Here is a 23,090-nt window from a genome sequence, read left to right on the forward strand (position 1 = left end):
GACCTCTTCTCATTGGTGATCTGGGGGACTCAGACATGTACCGGCAATCTAGGACCTCTTCTCATTGGTGATCTTGGGGGCTCAGACATGTACCGGCAATCTAGGACCTCTTCTCATTGGTGATCTGGGGGCCTCAGACATGTACCGGCAATATAGGACCCCTTCTCATTGGTGATCTGGGGGCCTCATGACCCATCGAAGGGGGCTCAGACATGTACCGGCAATCTAGGACCTCTTCTCATTGGTGATCTGGGGGCTCAGACATGTAGCGGCAATCTAGGACCTCTTCTCCAGGTAATTCAGTTGCTAATGCAATGTTGGAGGGGAGCGGAGCAGAACGCACCTATCCCTAAGAGAGGACCTCCTGTCACCTGCTGTACCCCTGACTCTCACCAAAGCCGAGGAGAGCTCCTGTCCTACCAGATGGCAAGGGGACAAAGCAATCTTGTCACCAAGGTTTGGTCAATGCGCTTTGTTCAACATGCAGGCGCTTTATCAGCACCATTGTCACTTGAATCAAGTTTGAAGCACCCGCCACTAGCGGTGCTCCCAAGGCTGGGTGGAAGGGGTGGGAGTCTACTCTTTTGTGATCAAATGTTGAACCTGGGCAGATGATTTGTGAAGTGATGCAGTCAGTGCTTTATTAAAGGGGTTGTTGCAGCGCTTTCCTTCCTGGTACGGATGCTGGTAAGGCTCAAATATCAGCTTATTTATCACAGAGCGACTGACGGGCATCTTTGTTTCAGAAAAGTACAACTATCGAGGAGCTGATGCTGGGCAGAGCTGCAATTAGCCATAATTGGGGCTCTCTGTGGGGCCTTTGTACTCCGATGCTCCAGTTTGTGAGAAACTAAATACAGGGCCCGCAAGCGCTGTATTGTATGTCTGTGTTATCGGGATGCTGCAGGATGTCCTCTTCAGAACCTCTCATCCATGGCAGTGGTAGTGGATGTGTCACTTGTGTGTCCAGGGAGGGTGCAGAGTCTTGGTTGGACGGGTCACTTGTGTGTCCAGGGAGGGTGCAGAGTCTTGGTTGGACGGGTCACTTGTGTGTCCAGGGAGGGTGCAGAGTCTTGGTTGGATGGGTCACTTGTGTGTCCAGGGAGGGTGCAGAGTCTTGGTTGGATGGGTCACTTGTGTGTCCAGGGAGGGTGCAGAGTCTTGGTTGGATGGGTCACTTGTGTGTCCAGGGAGGGTGCAGAGTCTTGGTTGGATGGGTCACTTGTGTGTCCAGGGAGGGTGCAGAGTCTTGGTTGGATGGGTCACTTGTGTGTCCAGGGAGGGTGCAGAGTCTTGGTTGGATGGGTCCCTTGTGTGTCCAGGGAGGGTGCAGAGTCTGGAGACCTCTTGGAAAAGACCAGCAGCGCCACTCGATCCTGGAGTCCTCCTTTCAGTGATGTGCTTCAGAGTAAATTTAGCACTTCGATTTGAATCCTGCAGCACTGTACGCCTGGCCTGGCTCTTGCGCCGCTTACTTCACCGCGTACAGGCTGCCGCGGCCTCTGTCGTCTTACCAAGGACATTGTCAAGTATATCACTGAAGACAAACTCTGAATACTCTCCTACGAAAGAGTGTACAAGGATCACACCGAGGAACAAGGGTGATCCAATGTGCTTTTTGAAACTTGGGTGATTGGATCAGTGCAAACAATGGTCCACAAAGGACTCCTTTCAAACGTGACCTGTTCTACAGGTTCTACAGGTTATACTCCATGGGCGGCTCCTAGAATAAATAAGGCAACAATGGAAACGGAGTTTCTGAAAGGTGTATTCCTGTTGAGTTGGGCTAGGTGCCACTGAGCACAATATCGATTCAGCGACTCGCGGCATCTTCATTTCTCAGCAGAGTGACCGACACTGTCCAAAGCGGAGTCATTAGTGACTCGGAGAGGGACAGTCAGTGGAGTCTCAATCAATAGGACTAAACCTTTAAGCCAATTAATTTTTAATCGCTGCCCAATTAATTACAGTCCGCCGCCAATAAAGTATTACGATGCAAGCCCTCCTTCTCTTGCTTCAGAAGAGACCTGAAACTCCTCCTCCTCAACAAATACTTTAACTCTTAAGCATACTGAACTCTAATTATCTCTAGTTACAGGACTAGACCCTCTGTCATAGCCGGTTGTTGGTTTGCTTCTGCTGTCTATTAGATTCACTCTCCCTTAACACTTGGTATTCTTTTGACCTCTTTCGGTTCCCACGCTCATTGCCTAACACATTTTCTTTGTTTTCCTTTGGTGTGTACTAGAATCTATCGAGTCTCGCTTCATATAGTTTTGCGTTCTTGATTTCCAGTATTCTGCACGTTCATGTAAAGCGCTGTGATGCCTTTGGGTCTAGCTAGCGCTATATACAACTTATAAATAAATAGTCGCTGTAAATGCCCCTAAGGAGCAAATGGAGTAGTGTTTTCTGCTCCACGTTAAGTGCGATTCTTTTGTTCCGTACACAGATCAGTGCCTGCCCTCCCGTGCTTCCAACATTACCCGTCATGGTGTTCACCTGTACACGACTCGGAGAGCCGAACCATAGTTCACAAAAATGTCTGCTCTAGTGGCCCGATTGTTGATCATTATAGAGACCATGTGGCTCCTAAATGTTGGCCCACTTGGTATGATTATGACCCAGGGTCAGTTGCTCGCCTTGTACATTCACATTGTTGCCTTCTTCTTACACTGTGGGATCGCTGCAGGCCCGGAGCATGATGTATTCAATTTACGCTGATTTCCAAATATTCTGGGGTGTAATAACGGATTGAAGGGCACATTGCACGCTACGATTTCCACAAAATATATTTACCAGTGAATGCTGCTAACATAAACAAGTGGCCTAAGAATATTAATTGTAAGAAGGACCGTGTCCAAGTGGCCCTCTGTGATGGCTGCTAGTAGCCCCGTTGCCATGCGTGCCTCTTTGGCCCATCTCGCTTACTGTAGGTAGAGGGACGCCCATTGGTCCGTTCCTGTCTTCTGTCTTTGCTGTTCCCATCTATCCAAGTCTTTTCTGTGAAGGCCAAGTGTCTGTCCCCCCCTCGCCCCTAGCTTGGCAAACCTGGTTCGATGTTACCCGCTGCTTATGGACAGACGCTTCTATAGGAAGGAGTAACCTGACTGAGCTCCCCAGATAATCACTCCCTCTCTTACATATGTACAATCACAGACGCGGTCCACGTATGACGGTGCCAGGTCTTTACTACCCAGCAGTGCAGCAGCTGCTTTCCCAAGGGTTCTGCCTGACGAGTACCCAGGGTGCTTTGCAGCGGGCCCATGGAAAAGGTATGGTGGACGGTCTTCCTCCAGGCAAGCGTGGTTTACCCAGGATGGATATGGACAGGGAGCAACTGTGAGTTGCTAAATTTACATTTGGCCTTTTTAATGCTTTTTACTAATTCTGCTGGAAGGAGCATGCTTTTTGTCGGACTTCTAGAGTACAGAAGATGGTTTGTGAGGACTGGGAATTTAACTGTGCCACTGGCACAGCACAGCTCCAACTGGTAACACAAGTTCATGTGTGTATGCAAGAGCTAGCTTTGTACCCTGGACAGACTCTTGTCAGACTGGCCTAGCTTGCTGTCAGACTGGCCTAGCTTGCTGTCAGACTGGCCTAGCTTGCTGTCAGACTGGCCTAGCTTGCTGTCAGACTGGCCTAGCTTGCTGTCAGACTGGCCTAGCTTGCTGTCAGACTGGCCTAGCTTGCTGTCAGACTGGCCTAGCTTGCTGTCAGACTGGCCTAGCTTGCTGTCAGACTGGCCTAGCTTGCTGTCAGACTGGCCTAGCTTGCTGTCAGACTGGCCTAGCTTGCTGTCAGACTGGCCTAGCTTGCTGTCAGACTGGCCTAGCTTGCTGTCAGACTGGCCTAGCTTGCTGTCAGACTGGCCTAGCTTGCTGTCAGACTGGCCTAGCTTGCTGTCAGACTGGCCTAGCTTGCTGTCAGACTGGCCTAGCTTCTTGTCAGACTGGCCTAGCTTCTTGTCAGACTGGCCTAGCTTCTTGTCAGACTGGCCTAGCTTCTTGTCAGACTGGCCTAGCTTCTTGTCAGACTGGCCTAGCTTCTTGTCAGACTGGCCTAGCTTCTTGTCAGACTGGCCTAGCTTCTTGTCAGACTGGCCTAGCTTCTTGTCAGACTGGCCTAGCTTCTTGTCAGACTGGCCTAGCTTCTTGTCAGACTGGCCTAGCTTCTTGTCAGACTGGCCTAGCTTCTTGTCAGACTGGCCTAGCTTCTTGTCAGACTGGCCTAGCTTCTTGTCAGACTGGCCTAGCTTCTTGTCAGACTGGCCTAGCTTCTTGTCTGGCCCTGGCCTAGCTTCTTGTCTGGCCCTGGCCTAGCTTCTTGTCTGGCCCTGGCCTAGCTTCTTGTCTGGCCCTGGCCTAGCTTCTTGTCTGGCCCTGGCCTAGCTTCTTGTCTGGCCCTGGCCTAGCTTCTTGTCTGGCCCTGGCCTAGCTTCTTGTCTGGCCCTGGCCTAGCTTCTTGTCAGGCCCTGGCCTAGCTTCTTGTCTGGCCCTGGCCTAGCTTCTTGTCTGGCCCTGGCCTAGCTTCTTGTCTGGCCCTGGCCTAGCTTCTTGTCTGGCCCTGGCCTAGCTTCTTGTCTGGCCCTGGCCTAGCTTCTTGTCTGGCCCTGGCCTAGCTTCTTGTCTGGCCCTGGCCTAGCTTCTTGGCTGGCCCTGGCCTAGCTTCTTGTCTGGCCCTGGCCTAGCTTCTTGTCTGGCCCTGGCCTAGCTTCTTGTCTGGCCCTGGCCTAGCTTCTTGTCTGGCCCTGGCCTAGCTTCTTGGCTGGCCCTGGCCTAGCTTCTTGGCTGGCCCTGGCCTAGCTTCTTGTCAGGCTGGCCCTGGCCTAGCTTCTTGTCAGGCTGGCCCTGGCCTAGCTTCTTGTCAGACTGGCCCTGGCCTAGCTTCTTGTCAGGCTGGCCCTGGCCTAGCTTGCTGTCAGACTGGCCCTGGCCTAGCTTGCTGTCAGACTGGCCCTGGCCTAGCTTGCTGTCAGACTGGCCCTGGCCTAGCTTGCTGTCAGACTGGCTCTGGCCTAGCTTGCTGTCAGACTGGCCTAAAGCGTTAAAACAAACAAATGATGGACGGAATGCTGACCATGCAGACATTCTCCCCCAGTCAAGAGATCTGGGTTAAATCCATCGTTCTTTTGCTCACTACGCCACCACAGTTCAGACATGGCCATATGCAAATCAGTCTTGACCCTGTGCCTCATGGGAACAGTCCAGCCCGAACTGCCAAGCCATGTCTTCCCTGGACTAGAATCAAGCATCCTAGGACCGGTTTCTGGCTATCAGCCGTCATCAGCCAGGATAGTGGCGTAGTGAGCACGGGTCCCACGTCTGGGAATACCCATCCCACCTAGGGCGAAAAGCGTTAAAACAAACAAATGATGGACGGAATGCTGACAATGCAGACATTCTCCCCCAGTCAAGAGATCTTGCTGTCAGACTGGCCCTGGCCTAGCTTGCTGTCAGACTGGCCCTGGCCTAGCTTGCTGTCAGACTGGCCCTGGCCTAGCTTGCTGTCAGACTGGCCCTGGCCTAGCTTGCTGTCAGACTGGCCCTGGCCTAGCTTGCTGTCAGACTGGCCCTGGCCTAGCTTGCTGTCAGACTGGCCCTGGCCTAGCTTGCTGTCAGACTGGCCCTGGCCTAGCTTGCTGTCAGACTGGCCCAGCTTGCTGTCAGACTGGCCCAGCTTGCTGTCAGACTGGCCCAGCTTGTTGTCAGACTGGCCCAGCTTGCTGTCAGACTGGCCCAGCTTGCTGTCAGACTGGCCCAGCTTGCTGTCAGACTGGCCCAGCTTGCTGTCAGACTGGCCCAGCTTGCTGTCAGACTGGCCCAGCTTGCTGTCAGACTGGCCCAGCTTGCTGTCAGACTGGCCCAGCTTGCTGTCAGACTGGCCCAGCTTGCTGTCAGACTGGCCCAGCTTGCTGTCAGACTGGCCCAGCTTGCTGTCAGACTGGCCCAGCTTGCTGTCAGACTGGCCCAGCTTGCTGTCAGACTGGCCCAGCTTGCTGTCAGACTGGCCTAGCTTCTTGTATTTTGAGATTCGTGCAACCTCTTGCCTAGGGGCGGAGGACTGAATCCCCACATCTATGTAGTAAGCTCACCTGTCTGAATGCGTTAGGTGAGTGCTCTATGCTGTTTGACCTGTCTGAAATGTATTGGCTTTATACAGCCGGTAGTTAGGACTTCACCTTGTTCTGGGGAGGAAAGCTCGACAATCACATGCAATTCTGTAAAGTACTGCACCACTGAATGGAAGTTTGTGTAATGTTCTGTTTCCAGGTGTCTAACTTTGCTTCTCTTCCTCTTCCTTTTGTATTTGTTCTGATATTTTTTTTCTTGTTTTTGTTTTTTCAGGGTCCTTACCGAAGTGGGTCGTCAATAAGTCCTCTCAGTTCTTGGCTCCCAAGGTGAGTGATGGCGCTGCGGCAGTTGTCAGTGGCGGGCCAGTGAACATAGGGAGGGATGGCACAATGAGCAATGTTATTGACCAGTTCTGTGGTCACTCGAGTGTGCCAGCTCTGTCACTGCCCATATTCTCCTGTCCTTCTAAATGGGTTTAGCTGTCTGTGGTCAGTGTGGCATCTGGGGTCTGTACTGGTCGTTATGGACTCTACTCTGTCTGATCTTATAGGATGGTCAACTCTCAGCCGTCCAACGAAGGCGATGAGATCTATCATGTTTTTTCCAACATAAAAGTACAACGAATACCAAGCGTTGTCTTTCATGGTGCACTTTACCAAGCATTGTATTGGGATTGAACAACTTACAACCATCAATAGTCGTGACGTGCCTCTGTTCTGTTTGTACCAGCCTCAGTGAGGCATTCCTAGAGGTCTCGCAAGATAGATCTGTTCTTTCTTGAAACCCATCAGCTGTCACACTGATGAGACCTCCGCAGAGCTCTCCAGGCCCTCTGTTCCGCCCTGAGGCAAGCACTGACGCTTCAATACTGATCGTTCACATGGCGCTCGTGATGTACCTCTGCCACCTTGCATCGGTCACAACCGTCCCACTGATGAGACATCCACAGAGCGCTCGATGGGCTCTGCCATCTTGAATCATACACTGGCAGCGCTGTCATGAACGCAGAGCTCTCCTAGCGCTCTGTTCACATGGCGCTCGTGATGTGCATCTGTCACCTTGCATCATTCACAACCGTCCCACTGATGAGACATCCACAGAGCGCTCAATGGGCACTGTCATCGCGGTCATGAACGCAGAGCTCTCTCAGCGCTCTGTTCACATGGCGCTCGTGATGTATCTCTGTCACCTTGCATCATTCACAATCGTCCCACTGATGAGACATCCACAGAGCGCTCGATGGGCTCCGCCATCTTGAGTCATACACTCGCAGCGCGGTCATGAACGCAGAGCTCTCTCAGCGCTCTGTTCACAAGAACAATGTGGCGATGGCAGGCGTCTGACGGCATGTGTTTGGGGTTGTACTTTACAGTACACTGATGGTCTTTACATTACATACTTGTTTTACGTAACTCTTGTTTACAAACTGAGCTAGAGGGAGATGCAGGCGTTTGCCACCATCGCACAGTTTCTGGTCCGATTCCACTGCCAGAATTCGGGTCCAGGTCTGCAGGTTTCAAGGCAAGACTAGTATGTTAAATATGACGATAGGCAAAGTTGTTTGTCAGATTAGAAGGTAGGACGCAGGACTGGGGAGGGGGGGCAATTTAACATGCTGTTTGTTCCGCCGCTGCACTCGCCAACAGTGACATATGGGCTCCCCAGCCTTCTGCAGCATTGGGTTCTTAAGAAGGAAAATTACTTTCCCCCTGAACCATGTGCAAAGTTTTTCAGGGTGTCCCGAATTCAAACTTTTCCCCCATAGACATTAAGAATCTGGAAATAGTTTAGCATCCCGTCACCCAACCTGATGTCTGCGTCGTGATGCAGACCTGGGTCGTCGCCAAAACTGACTAAGCAGTGCCAAATGGAAGGACTCTCGGAGATCCTTTCAAATGTAGTCTCCTTTCCTCCACCCAGTTAGTGGTAGCCAGATGAGGCTTGGGTGCCTCCATGCACTCGAAGCCCAACCATCCTAAGACGCATTTACCTCTGCCACTGACTGTAGCGGGGGCGTTCTCATGAGCACAGCAGGAGCAGCAGCCTGGTGGGGCGAGGGGCCTTCCGCACTCCATCCATGGCGAGATGAAGGCCAGTTCTCTGCCATGAGATTCTCTCGGATATCCGTAATCATCAATGTCCGCATACGTGTGCGATGCCCTTGGACTCCATTTCTAAGAAGCGTTTTTAGTTAAAACCTGCCTATAAGAAGCACCGTTTTCTACTTATTCAATTTTTGCCAGGGGCAGAGGTCTGAAAAGTAAATCCAGTTTGCAAAATTAACGTAAATACATTTGGCTGAAAACATCACTGAACGACCTTTTGTAAATCCCCACAATCTACTATGCTGCCCCTTTAAGGAACTCCAGAGTCCTCCAGGCTATCCCCCACGCAGGGAAGGGTCCGTGAGGCATTTTGTTTTTCTGTCAGGAGGATCCACAAAGTGCTGCCTTCTAGGTTTTTTTTTTTTTGCTAAAACATGTGTTTTTTGGCGGGGCGGCTTTTTGGCTTCATTCCAAGTCCTACACATTCTTGCATTATTTTGCAGGAAGGTCCTTTTCCTCCTGATTTTTCAACTGAGGTGCCTCTTTTCTTTCAGCAACTTGACCGGTGCTCCTTGTGTGGAGGTAAGAACTCTTGGAATGATCCCTACTCCATCAGAAGGTGTAAAATCTGTCCGGAGATGCCTTACAAGTGCCTCAGGGATAGTGAAGGAGTTTGTAAAGCAGGAGGAAGATGGCCAGCCTCGTCCCACCGGTGCTAGAGTGGCAAGGGAGTTCTTCACCTACTCTTCAGTCCCTGGTGCGACCAGATCTGATTCCCTTTCGGGGCCCTCGGGCCACCCCTAGAGTCGTTGGTGCTCCCGGTCAACATCCAGTCTTTTTTTCCATCAGCGTCTGATGGTTCCTCTTCAGTGAGATCTGTCTCCGCAGTGGGGCCACAAGGGATCCTCCCTTCCCTCAAGAAGCACCGAGCTAGTAGTCGGTGGCCAATGTCCAGCAAGAAGTTGAGTTCCGGAGGAGGAGCCTAGCGCGCAACCAAGATGGCCGCGTAGGTGCGAGGCTCCCGAGGACCTCCGCGACCTCCTGCATAAATCCTGACAGAATCCTGTCCCAGATGAGGGGACTGTATTTGTGAGCCCGAGCAGAGGTGACGCCCGTTTTCCGTTTTTAAATCGGACCTCGGACACCGGCAGGAGCATCGATTGAGGTTTGCGGCCTTCTCCACACCGGCCCCCCGTACTGGAGTTGTGGGGCGATCCGGACACAAAGTGAACAACAGCGGCGGGCAAGGCTGGGTGACTCGCGTACCCCGCACTTTCACTTTCGCTTTTGCGCCCTCCTTGCTGCCAGGCGAGGTTGGGTTGCGGGGCGGTGTGCGGTGGTGTGGTCTCGCTGGGGTGCCCTGCCGGTCCGCCAGCTACGGTCCGTCCTGCGGAGCGGTGGTCGCTCCCCCCTGGACCCCTTGAACTGGATTGTCGGCCCCCCCCTTTCTTGAGGAGACTGACTCGTCTTGGGGATCGAAACCATGGCCACAAAACAAGATGGCGATCGGGCTAAGATAAAATCGACCCGCCGTGGCGCGGCCCAGCAATCCAACAGTATGGACCGCTACACCCTCCAGAAGGGATCCCCAGAGGCGCCGCGTAGGTCCCCTACGGGCCCGACTGATGCTTCCGCTCTGCCCACGGACCTGACCCTCCGAGACGTCATGGGCGCCATCGCCGAGATGAAGGCCTCGGTGGACCAGCGCTTCGACACTCTGGCGCAGAAGATTGACTCGGTCCTCGTGGACGTGGGCCTCGTGAGGGCTGATTTGTCTAAAACCAACGACCGGGTCGATTCTTTGGCCCACTCTACCACGGGCCTCACAACGGACGTGGCGGCCCTCCAACAGGAGGTGCGCAGGCTTGGCCAGGCGAGCGCCCTGATGAATCGTCGGCTGGAGGATTCCGAGGGTCGGGCCCGGAGGAACAACGTTCGCATTATCGGGCTGCCGGAGGGACGCGAGGCGGAGGCGGCGGATCTATTTGTTGAGGACCTGGTTCTCACCCATCTCCAGCCTCGGGGGCTGAGTAAATTCTTTGCGGTGGAGCGTGCCCACAGGGTCCCCGGGGGTAGGCCTAAAGTTGGAGCCCCTCCGAGGCCTCTCATCGCCCGGATCTTCAATTTTCGGGACAGAGACGCTATCCTACAGACTTCCAGGCTACAAGGGCCGGTCAAACTTGACAATATGGACATCAATTTCTATCCTGACTTCACTCCGGCAGTCCAAAAGCAGAGACTGAGCTTTCTTGGTGTTAAACGTCGCCTAAGGGACCTGAATCTCAAATATGCGATGCTTTTTCCAGCTAAGCTGAGAGTGGAGGTGGATGGCCACACGCACTTTTTTGATCGACCCGAGGTGGCCGGGGACTGGCTAGACACTTTGCCCGGAGATCGGGGCCGGGGGGGTGGGGGGGGGTGCGGTTGGTGGGGAGGGCCCGCCGGATCAGGACTGAGGGACTAATGGTAGGCCTTGCTCTGGACTGCGTTGTTGTCACTATTGACTGTTAGGGTAAGTTCCCCTCCTGTGGAGGCCGTGTGGGGTCTCTTGGGGGATCTCCCTCCTCCTCTGGGGGACTAGTTAGTTTTCTTATCAATGGGGCGACAGGCACACTGCACTTTGGGGGGGGCTGTTTGGGCTCATGCAGGGTGGGGGGAGTTCTGTTGGGTTGGGTGGGTTGGGGTGGGGTGTGGTTCGTTTCTACCGCAAGGCAAACCCGTTATTGTATTGTTGTTTTTGAGACGCTCTGGGGGGGACAAATGATGGCTTCGTTATGTGATGGGGGGTAGGGATTTGACTTTGTTGTCCTGGAATGTTAACGGACTGGGTGATAGGATCAAGCGGGGTGTGGTCCTGCAGTATCTGAAACGGATTTCGCCTGATGTGGTCTTTCTGCAGGAGACACACCTTATTGGTAACTCCTTTTGTGCCATGAATCGCCGTGGCTTTCGCTTGGTGGCCCACTCGGGCTTCACATCAGGCTCACGGGGGGTGGGCATCATGGTCAAGACCTCGCTCCCGCTAGAAATAGACGAGGTGCGCCATGATGAGAGGGGACGCTACACTGTCTTGGTGGGGAGGATGGAGGGCAAGGTAGTTGTCTTTGTCTCTGTGTACGTCCCACCGGGGCTACAGTCCACCACCTTTGCAGATCTGGGACGCCTCCTCCTTGACCTCCCGGGGGGGCTTCTGGTGGTTGGGGGGGATTTCAATGCGGTGGCTTCTGGGACTATGGATCGTCATCCCCCTAGGGACCTCCCCCGGGCACAGGCGTGGTTAGCGGGCCTTTTAGACACACTGGGATTGGTGGACTGCTGGCGTTTAAAGCATCCCACCCAGCTGCAGTACACCTTCCATTCGGGTGCCCATGGTAGCCTCTCGCGGCTTGATTATGTCCTTGTCCCTGCGGCCTATGCTGGGAGGGTGGGAGAGGTGCGCCATCTGGCGCGGGGTATTTCAGATCATTCCCCGCTCCTATTGCACTTGGGTGTCTTCCCGAGGGGAGAGGGCAGGGTAGCCCCAATCAATGCTTGGTACCTGCGTGACCCCACTATTCGTGCTGACCTGATTAAATCATTGCAACGGTATTTTGAGGAGAATGTGGGGTCCGTTCCGTCGGCTATCTCCCTGTGGGAAGCCTTCAAAACAGTTCTCAGAGGGGAGGCCCTCTCCTTTATCTCCCATGCCCGCAGACGCGCACAGGAGGAGGTGACCCGGGTGGAGGCTGAAATTACTGAATTGGAGGGTGGTCTGGGGAGTGGGGTGACTGACGCGGCGCTGCATGTTCTACACCTTAAACAGGCGGCCTATAGGGCCCTCGTCACGGAGGCGGCCAGGGGCCTTAGCAGAGAGCAACAGGGGCGACTGTACGATGTGGGTGATAAGGCTGGCAAACTCATTGCGTGGTTGGATAAGAAGGAGAGAGCTAGTCGTGTGGTCCCGCTGATTGAGAGGATGGATGGTGTACGAATTACTGAGCCGGAAGGCATTGTTTCCTGCTTCGCGGATTATTTCCGCGAGGTATATTCTCCGGTCTCTCCCTGCTCAGAGGAAGATTCCCATGCCCTGCTGCGGGACATCGCGCTGCCCTCGCTTTCAGTGGAGGACAGGGATTCGTTGGATGCCGCTCCCACCTCGGATGAAATCGCCCTCGCCATACGCTCGGTCGCCTCGGGCAAGGCCATGGGCCCGAATGGCCTTCCTATCGAATTGTATAAGCTGCGACCGGATGTACTGGCACCTCACCTCCGCGCGATGTTCCTTGCGGCCCACTCGCGGGGCTCCCTCCCGCCGGACCAGCGTCTAGCTACCATCGTGGTTATCCACAAGGAGGGGAGACCGCGAGACCGGGTTACATCCTATCGGCCGATCTCGCTCTTGAATGCGGAGCCTAAAATCCTCGCCAAGGTGCTTGCCAACCGGCTGGTCGGCGTGGTGGGCGATCTGGTCCACCAAGACCAGTCCGGCTTTATTCCCCATCGCAACACGGCCCTTAACCTGCGGCGCTTGCACGGGGTGCTCGCGCGTGTTCCATTCGTGCGGGAGCCGGCCATCTTGGCGTCCTTGGACGCCACCATGGCGTTTGACACGCTCGAGTGGCCGTACATCTGGGCGATGTTGGCGAAATTTGGATTTGGCCCGGGATTCATCAGCTGGGTCAAATTGTTGTACTCTGACCCATTGGCGCAGATGGTGGTGAATGGTCGAGTCTCGGCCCCATTCGTGCTGGGACGGGGCACGCGACAGGGTTGCCCCCTGTCGCCGCTCCTGTTTGCACTGGCCTTGGAACCCCTGGCGGAGTGGCTGCGGTGGCACCCTTCTATCCGTGGTCTCCGTTGGACCCCTGAGTATGAGGACCGCGTGTCCCTCTACGCCGACGACATCCTGTTGTACTTAGCCTCCCCGCGTAAATCACTGATTGTCCTGGTCGATGTTCTGCGCTCCTTCGGCCGTAACTCAGGTCTTGTCATCAACTGGGCTAAATCCTGTGTCTATGTGCTTTCCGGGGAGGCTCCTGTTCTCCCGCGGGGCTGCTCGATACAGATTGCCTCGCAGGGGTTTCGTTACCTGGGCGTCTATATTACGCTGGACCCGGTGGCCCGCTACGAGCGGAATTTGCTTCCCCCCCTCCAGCGCTTGAAGGAGGACGTCGCGCGCTGGCGGCGCTTGCCGCTTTCGCCGCTCGGCCGGGCGGCATTGTTCAAGATGATGTCATTACCGCGCTTTCTGTACGCTCTCCAGAACTCGATGGACCTGGTCCCGGCGCGTTACTTCCGTGAGGTGGAGAGTTTGCAGCGCCGCCTGTTCTGGGACGGGAGGCCGCGTATAGCCCTGGCAAAGTTGACGCTCCCGTGGTATGACGGAGGGATTGCCCTCCCGGATATTAAGCGGTATTACTGGGCCTCCCAACTAGCTGCAATTAATCACGGCCTTTACGGGCCCGCCTTAAACCCGGCATTTGAAATGGACAAGATGCTCCTGCCCGGTGGCGATTACAATCGAGCGCTCTACACTAGCGTGCCCGATTCCCGCCTGACGGGACCCACGCGTGTCATGGTGCGAGTATGGCACGCGGCCAATGCAGCTATGGGATGGAAGGACCGTTTGACCCGGGCGTCACCGTTGTATGCGTCTGAGAGGTTGGGCTCCCTATGGACCTCGAAGGGCTTCGATAGGTGGGACACGATAGGCATTAGTACAGTGGGGGACCTCTGGACGAGGGGAGGATTCAAAACATTCGAGACACTGCAGGCGGAGTTTCAGCTGCAGGGCAGTGAATACTTTCGATACCTGCAGGTCCGTCACGCACTGGGTTCTGTCTTCCCAGACGTGGCCGCCATCCCGGAGTCCTCCCCACTGGAGGATAGAGTGCTAGATGGCCACGTTCCGGACAGCACGATCTCCCTCATCTACAAGAAGTTGATTAATGACCGCTCGGGCTTACTGACTGGGCTCCGCGAGGCTTGGGTTGCCGATGGGTTGGAGCTGGACGACGAGGACTGGATTTCCGCGGTGGCCTCCCCGAAGGAGGTGGCCATCCCGGCTCGCCTTCGCTTCGTCCAGCTTAAGATACTTCACCGGGTGTACATGACGGGGCCAGGGCTTCTGCGTATGGGCTATGCCGAGGATGGACTGTGTAAGCGTGGGTGCGGTGCATTGGCGACTTTTTTACATATTCTGTGGGAATGTCCGAGGGTGGAGCGATTCTGGCGTGGTGTGCATGAGGTCCTGCGAGCGGTTACGCATGTCGTGCTGGTGCCTGAAGCGAGGAGATGCCTGCTGAATGTGTGGGAACCGACCGACTACTCGGTTCCGCAGACGCGATGGGTGACGCTGGGTTATATGATTGCTAAACGTGACATCGCTCAACTGTGGGGATCCCAGAGGCCCCCGGCAGTGTCGGCCTGGAAAGAACACATGGATTGGTGCATGTTCCGAGAGAAGGTGGTGTATGTGGCGCGGGGTAAGCCTGGGGCGTGGCTGAAGGTGTGGGGCCCCTGGAACGCCTACCGCGGGGGTATTTGCGAGCCGCCATTGTTGCCTCCCGCTTCACCAGCTCCGTCCCCCTAGATGACCCCCTCCCTCCATCCCGGGCACAGTGTTTCCCAGTCCCGGACCTATTCCCCTTCCCCTCCTTCGATTTTAGTGTATGGTTGGGGTCCCCCCATTTGAGGAGCATATGTTGTCACTTTCGCTCTCGGGTTGCCTTGCGGGTGTGATTTTATGTTGTTGTGTTGTATAAAACGAAACCGTATTGTGGGCTCAGAGTCATGTGGCCCACGTGGTTGATACCTCCTGCTTTAGCGTCTCTGTAACGCCAAGTGCCTTATTGTATATATGTCATTTATTTCTGTCACTTTAGCGGCCGGCCGGAAGGTTGTAGGCCCATACCTGTATATATTTGAGATTGTAATAAACGGTTTCAAAAAAAAAAAAAAAAAGTTGAGTTCCTCGAAGCATCTTGGATGTCCCATCCTGTCCAGACCCTACACCAAAATACAAAGACCGACCCCTACACCCAGACCAGAACCTGGGTCAATATATGCAAAACAAGAACAAAGCTCTTTGATGAAGTGCTGCCCACGGGACCAGTCACACCAATGACACCAACTCCACAGTAGGTACAATGGTATACCACTAAATGGGACCTTGGGCGCAAAATATCATGTCAACGTCGGGGCTTTAAGTGGGTCGGGTCTCTCCGGTGCACCGGCAGTTTTTTAAAGGGGGCCTCCAACGGGGCTCTATTGGACTCTGGTGCCCCGGCACTGGCGGTCTGTTTCTTTTCCAGATGGCAGTGACCTCGGGAATATCAATGTGCGCTGCTCACACTGCTCACTTTTCACTAGTGGAGAGAAGTTACGGCATGACGTCATGCCAGGTGAGCGGTGTAGGGGAAGGGAAATCCTTGAAAGAGTCCTTTTCTCTCTGGATTTCCCATCTGTTTTTGAAACTCTGGAGCAGCAACATTGTGGTGGCGTCACCAGGGATTTAAGTGGAAGCTTTTTCAACATTCTATACAAGCCATAGATGCTGCTTATTATCTTATACAACTTACAACCATTGACAAAGCCAATAGCCCTGACTTGTTTTTGGTATGATGTTCCGTTTGGTATCATCTCTGGATGCAATGACAAACCGCAAAATACAAGACGGGCGGCGCACTATGCTAAGCATGGATTTTCAGCTTATGTGTTTTTAAGGCACGCCCTTAACTACATTGGCCACGCCCCTTTGAGAGACCCCCCCCCCTCCCCCCCACACCATTATTTAATCCCACTTAAAGCCCTGGTCAACGTGATACGTAATCCCACAGCATCGTGATATCAGAGTCGACCAATCGCATTAATTGCACCTTCTGCTGTCCATACTCATGGCTCTACTCTGATTTCATGATGTTGTGGGATCACGTGTCACGCTGACGTGATATTTTGGGCCCGTTATATTCCGTCCTCTCCAGAGCACAGCATTCTACAGAAGCTCTCGCACTCCAGTCCGTGGCGGGTGACTCTGAGCCGCATATATACCCAGTGGGTCGGTCTGCGCCTTCCCCGCTGGCTCCTGCGGGTGGCCACCCTCCAATGCCACCTCCGTCAGCCCTGCAAGAGTTGGAGGCAGGGCCCATGGTGCATCATTCGAAGATCCAGCAAAGAACAGGGGGAAGAAGCCGAGCTTTGGCATTCTAGCTGCTCACGAGGCTCTGAACAGGGAAACTTGGAAAGCTGAATATTAAAGCATCCAGACCTGCTTATGTGATGGTTTTTTTTTTTTGATACACTCCACTCTATTGTCGTCTTGCAACAAATGCTTGCGTCTTCTGATCAACATCGCCCTCTGAGCTTCAAGAAGAAAGAATAAGCACGGACTCTGTCGGCCATCGATAGGCGGGTCGCAGGTTCCACCACACTGGGGGGGGGGGGGGGGGGGGGGCTTTACAACAGAGAGCTGTGAAACGCCACGGTCCGTTCCTTTGACCGTGTTCCTGAGAAGGATGTTCAAAATGACTATCGAGAGGGCTTGATCACAGAGGCCCCGGCCACGAGCCAGCCAAGGATTCTGCTGATGTCACGGCTCGTGAGATCTGTCGTGGTGTCTCGGAGACTTATTTACATCGGAGACTCTTGAGACTCGTGAACCTGCCTTTTTCTGGATCGACTCTTTTTGATTCTCGTGCTAGTGACAAACTCCTGTACACGAGAACAAAATCAGGAACCTTAATGTGTGTTGGTTTAGAAGAAAGGAGTTTCCCACGGTTTGATTTAAGGGCTATGGGCGAGGCCGGTAACGTGCCCGCAGCCCCTTTTGGAAGAGACAACAACAGTTTCTATGATGTGTATGAGTCGCAAAAGCAGCACTTTACCAAAAGACAAAATCTCAGAACAGGAGTTGTCGGACCCTAATCTTGGTTTCTGTTTTGGAGGGGTGCGCAGGGCGGGGCGTGTGGGTAAGGGGAGGGATCATCCGTGCTGGCGGCAGCAGGGCCCCCCCTGTGGTGGTGAGGTCGAGGGCCGCCGCTGGCCCCGTACAGCTCTCTGAAAGGCTCGCCTCTGACAGCAGTGAGCGCAGCAGACCGACTCTCAGGGAGGCGGCGCGGGGGACAAGAGCTCAAAGCTCAGACACAATACCCTCCCTGATGCCGGCTGAGCCCCGGGTATTCATTACGTGGCGCCATTCTAGCAGTACAGGCTGTGGCGGACGTGGCCTCGGTTCCCTCACGGGAGGGGCTCCTTCGGGGTGGGGTTGCTGGTGCTTGAATCCTCTCTTAAGATGAAATGTACGAGCGTGATCCGTCTCCAAGCAGGAGTAGCTAAATTAGACCAGAATAAAGTGTGAGAAACGTCCTCCCCTTGCCGCACCAGCCATCATCCCTACCATCAATCAAGTGGCAGTGCCCAGGAACGACTGATCAGCAGCCCTTTGCTAGCAAGGTCTCCTTTGAATTTCTGAAGGGAGCCCGGTCTTCCGCCTGCTTTCCGTCAGTGTCGGGGTCTCCACCATCCAGCTACAGGAATGCACACTACGCACTTCCGCTCTGGGAGGAGCTGTGCCCCTTCTCCGTCTTGTGCCCCTTCTCAGTCTTGTGCCCCTGCTCTGCTAAGCCCAGGGGCATCCAAAATGGAGCCCCTTGCCCCAGTACTGAGACTCCTTAAACACAGAGGTCTACTCCCATACATGTGGTATGCACTATTAGCACGCACATGCGCACTGGATGGAAGCACAAGGTTCTGGGTTTCACAGAGCAGCCGCAGAGGAGCAGCTGGTAGGCTTGGATCTCCTTAAGACAGCGGATAGGGTCTGGCCACAGTTTAGATTCAAAGACCTGGCACGCTGCCACCGCTGCTTTGTGGTACTCCCAGGGAGCGGGCAGGCGTCCAGCGCCCACTGTAGGGGTTCGGTGCACCCTCCAGGTCACACAGGCTCTTGACCTCTCCGCATCGGGGACTGGCGTAGGTCTCTTCACACATGCGTGATTCACATGACCAAGTCGAGCACTGATGCAGGCCTGGTTTGCCATGCACGGGACAGTCCCATCCCCACATCGAGGCCCTCAACAGCCCCCTGTGGCTGCAAGCGAGGCTCTTCCAGCTGCACAGTGACTGTCCTCGCCGTCCAGCACCCCAGTGGGAGTGAAGGTTTGCAGCCATGTCTCCTCAAGGCAGATGACGGCAAAGGACATTTAGAAAGCCATCATGGCCACCACCCTCACTTATCTTGCAGACAAACTCCCCATCTTTGATGGGGTCTCTCGGCATAGCTGCAGCCCAGCCTGTACCAGACTGGAGCCATAAGTGTTTAAAGAAAAAAGGCAACTCGACTTTCCGATTTATGCAGCCACCCCCCTATTCATAAGGATAGCCTTATTTTAAATAACACTACATCACAATGCCGCAACAATTCAATAGCCCGCTTTCTCTTCCATCACTCATTGATTGTGCTTGACTTGACACTGCGCAGCATTTCACTGCCTTTTTAAACTAGATTTATTTTATAAAATACCACGTACATGCAAAAGAAAGTTGGGTGCTAAATATTGTGAAATCTAGTTACAAACTCTGATTCTGTTATTGCCTTCCCGGCATATTCTACCTATAGGTTCTATAGAGAGAGTCCCCAAGTTGCAGAAGAACAATGGAATTTACTCTGGTTATTTGAAGGATTAGAAGAAAAGCCAGAATTTTGAGTCTCGTCCCACCTTGGACCACAAATACACCAGCAAATGCGTGAAACGGGACACATTTCAAGTGCTCGCTCCATCATCTTTTCTCATCTTCGAAGAAGCGATTGGATGTCATCAATAGACCTACAGGATGCTTTGTTCTAAAGCCCAATTTACAAGGCACGTTGGAAATATTTCTGCTTTAGAGGGGGGCATTCTCAATATCACTTTCGTGTCCACCCTTTTGGCTTGAAGTCCGCCCCACGGGTCTTGTACGGCAGTGGCAGCAGCCGCACTGTGAGGCAAAGGGAACATTGGCCGATCCCCTCTTGGACGATTGTCTAATAAAAGCCAGTTCAGCACCAAAACTTCATCAAGGCACAAGGAATATCCTGGCACTGATCTGCGGCCAGGTTCTTCAGAGCAACTCTGAAATCTTCTTTTCAAGCAGTGCAAATACTGTACCAGGAGGCCACCGTAGACCCGCTCCAAGCTAGAGGGCCTCCTTCAGAGGAGAAACGAATCTTCATTGATGAATCTGATTTTGCTTTCAGAAAACAATCTTTCTGTCAGACGGGTAGCATCCCTCTTGGACAGCGTAGCTTCATGCCAGACTGCATAAGAATGCCAAGAATACCGGTGAAGACAGAGTACTGGGTAGAGACAATAACTTTGAACATCTCTGCCGCCCAGTTGCTCGTGTAGTGGTGCTAAAGTGAGACCATTCCAGAAGTCTCCCTCTTCCATCTCATTAGTCGCATGAGATATTTCAGCTTAAGGGAGATGGTGTCCTGTGGAGAAATTATCACATCATCATACTTGAGAGCTATGATTCCGAAGCATATTCTTCCTGCTCCTATGGGCAGTGAACACCCAATCAAACCAACAAAACCCCCACCATGCACTATATTAACAAGGGATGGGGGTGGAGTCCGCATCAAAAGTCTTATCCATCGCACAGCTGATCTGGCACTGGGCACTAGCGAGTGACCTCTCCGATGGCGATACACCTGCCAGGTGCGCAGAGCATGAAAGCAGGCGAGCTCACCAGCAACAACAAATGGGTACTAGACGACAACCTCAAAACATCTTTTGTGATCTGGGCACTACAAACAAAATATATGTGTTTGCCACTGGAATAGATGTACAATTCTGCATCTCCTGGTCCAGGGTCCTGGAGCCTTCCTATTCAGAATGTTGGGCAGGGTTGTCCATCCCAGTCTGCACTTGTTGAACTTGACGCCTTCTCTTAAACCAGTCTCCCTTATGAATTTTCCCATCTTTTCTGCCTAGGGCATTTCATACTTCCTTGTCAATCATACGCTCTCTCTTCATATGTTCTTTCCAGACCGATCTCTGGCTGAAAAAGTTCTTCATACGCTGGATGTAAAGAGTTTTGAATTATTAATTTCGACAAGACCAAACCCATTCAACAGCTCAAACATGTATTCATTAATCGTGGTGCAGGCCACATTGGCTTGGCCGCCTCAAAGCAAGCCATGGCTAGGTGGATTGTTCCTTGCAGAATTACTTGCTACCAACAGGCGAATTAGCCTCTTCCGGGTCAGCCTGACGCTCCTTCTACTCCAGGTAAAAGCTGCGACTGCTGGTTCTGTACAGAATGTGCCTATTGTAGATATTGGTAAAGCAGGAACTTGGACTGTTGCATTCTTTGGTAAGCATTACCGCATGGACTCGGAGTCCAGAACCGATACCCTGGCCTTGTTGAGCAGTTTAGTTGTACCCTCCTCACCATCGTCTTTGCCACCCTCCACCGGTGCTGAGCATTAATTAGCTCGCTCCTCCATTCTAATAATTATAGATATCGTAGAGAATCCTGTGATGAGAAGGAAAAAACCTGTAATCCTAGTTCTCTCTCATGGGGGTTTCTCTGAAACCACAGCCACCCACCGCCTCCCTGTTTCCAAAGACTTTGGTGACTAGTCTGTGTGGGCAGCAGTCACTCCCTGTACTTCCTTCACTGACCCTGCATTGCATGATGGGAAGGCTGGCTGCCTCTGGACGTTCCTAAAGGTGTAGTGTCGAATGGGCACAGTGTGCGCTCACCCTATTAGAAGCTAGATTTGGGATTTTATATAGGGGTAGTTGAGTGCTGTTTTCAGCTAAACGTATTGTACGTTAATTTGGCTAACTTGAGTTTCTTTTTAAAACCTAAAAATATAGCAAGTAGAAAATGTTGTAACTTAGTAGTATTTCATTGTAAAAATGTTCTTTAAACTGGTCTTCCGGCGATCCCACGTGTGCGTGGAAATACTGTGCTGTTCATGGCTTCAGCGATACCTACGATGGAGAACTGGGGTCACCGGTAAGTAACTCTTCCTTTCTTACCATTGCATTGTAGTACTTATCACCCTTGCTGTGCCAATGCAGTAAAGCTAACCTGCCTCACCCAGACTCTCATCCCTGGGGACCACCACACGGAGCCGGTCTGTTCTCCAGTACAGATCCCAGAGTTCCATAGAGCCACCACTGCTCATTCTCTGCCACCACCTCTGCATCTAAAACTGCCACCTTGGCACCCTTTCTGACTGCTGAAAACTGCACTTCAGTCATCACCTTCTAGCAGTCTCTACCCACCCACCCCCCTCTTTGAGTCTCTTTCCTGTTCCACCTGTCTCCTGGTGGCTAAACCGGATTGTGTAGATGTTGTGCATTTCCGTTGTGTGGTGATTTGCTTTTCCTGCTCAGAGCTCACACTGGACCGTACAATAAACACTTTAATTAAGCGATATTGCCCCTCTTCCGTGATGCGGTGACGTCTCTGGGGCGAATCTGATGTGCCTGGTGTCACTGAGATGGAGGAGGGCAGTCCAGCAGCTTGTAGAATGAAGACTGCCAGCAGAAGGGTGGACCTAGAGATGTGCGATGGTTGTTTGAATGCCTCAGGCACTTGTCTCTTTGGGGGGTGTCACGGCCTCTTGGGTACTGTGAGGGCTGGGATACTTCTAGAGCTGGGATGTCATCTCTGATACCCTCAAAATGAAAGAGTGATTAATATAAGGTTCCATTAGGTAAAATCACAGACCAGCATCTCTGGTGCTTTAGGACACAGGGACACCTGAGGCACCTTGAGTCACATAGAGCATCTGCGGCTCTGAAAGGTGCCACCTAGGTTTAGAAATAACTAGGCTGTGATGTCCGTTTGCAATGAAAAATGTTGACTAATATTTTGCAGTCTCCTATGGAGGGCGTCGGTCCATGAAACAAAGCCATGTGATTGGTGGTGGTCTTGGGTCTCATTTTCAATTAAGTGATGACGTGTTTCCTCCCCCGGCAGGTCCTGAAGATGATCTACAAAGCCTGCGTCAATTACCCGGCCTGGAAGAAGTCCCACAACCCTGACTTCAAACCATGGCTCAACCCTGAGCAGAACGCGCTCCCCAGCATCTCGCTCACGCGGCTCGCCATGCAGCACGCGGACTCGCTGGAGAACATCGACGAGAGTGGCCTGTGTGATGCCAGCGAGGACCGAGGTGGGAACAGCGATGAGGACGAGTGCAGGAATTGAAGGCTTGCGCCGAGAAGATCTGGATTAGGGACACAACTCCAGTTTTATCTTCTAAATGTGGATCCACCACTTTTTAATAACTCACCGTCCAGCGAAGAGCAAAGGATCTATTTTTGTGTACGTGGAGGGATGTTTTGCTATCATGCATCAAACTGTGATTGTCCCAGGGTTGTGCAACCGAATGTTAGGGTGGGGGAGATTGGATTGTGTTATGTCACACAGGCCTCCCTTCATTGAACTTGTTGAATTTTCTAGATTATATGACGGTAACATGCCATGGTAAGTAAAATCAGGGCAGACGCCTGGCAGGCTGGACCACGAAGCGGTGCCCATTTCCCAAGTGCCAAATGTGAACTGAGCTTACTGTGACTGGGCGCCACTTGCACCCTCGCCCGCTGTGGCACAGTTCTAAGCCTTCACTGTAGAGTTTGCGGAAGAACAGATGATCTTAAAATGTGATGGGCGAGGTATAATTTAAGCCTTTAATTTATTAAAAGCGTTGGACCAAGTGCAGTCTGGTACTGGTGTCTTTTCGTGCCGGTGTGGTGTGTGTGTGTGTTGAAGGTTGCTTCAGAATATGTGTGTGTGTGTGCTGATCTGTCTGAACATCGGGAGAGAATTCCCTCCCCTAACTGGCATCTGTCTTTTGTGAATGCATTTAAAGTTTTTATCGAAATGAACATATAAAGACTTCGAAACAGAGGGTCATATTTACTAGGAAACTGTCGAGCACGGTGTTAAGCGAAGAAGGCGGACGCCGCACTGACAATTTCCAAATGCA

The 23,090-nt window shown here is 52.9% G+C and overlaps 1 protein-coding gene across 2 annotated transcripts in view; it reads left to right on the forward strand.

Annotated features, from left to right (window-relative positions):
* The window catches only part of LOC146829681 (START domain-containing protein 10-like), a 138,882-nt gene extending 116,064 nt beyond the window's left edge, over positions 1-22,818 (forward strand). For both annotated transcript variants that reach the window (XM_085608361.1, XM_085608362.1), the window contains 2 exons: positions 6,351-6,403; positions 22,079-22,818. In XM_085608361.1, coding sequence (XP_085464487.1) covers positions 6,351-6,403; positions 22,079-22,309 — 284 coding nt within the window. In that variant the 3' untranslated portion in view covers positions 22,310-22,818. The remainder of the gene's footprint in view (positions 1-6,350; positions 6,404-22,078) is intronic.
* Positions 22,819-23,090: the final 272 nt, after the last annotated feature.

The sequence above is a fragment of the Triturus cristatus genome, chromosome 5_2, assembly GCF_964204655.1.
Source record: "Triturus cristatus chromosome 5_2, aTriCri1.1, whole genome shotgun sequence".
NCBI classification, from domain to species: domain Eukaryota; kingdom Metazoa; phylum Chordata; class Amphibia; order Caudata; family Salamandridae; genus Triturus; species Triturus cristatus.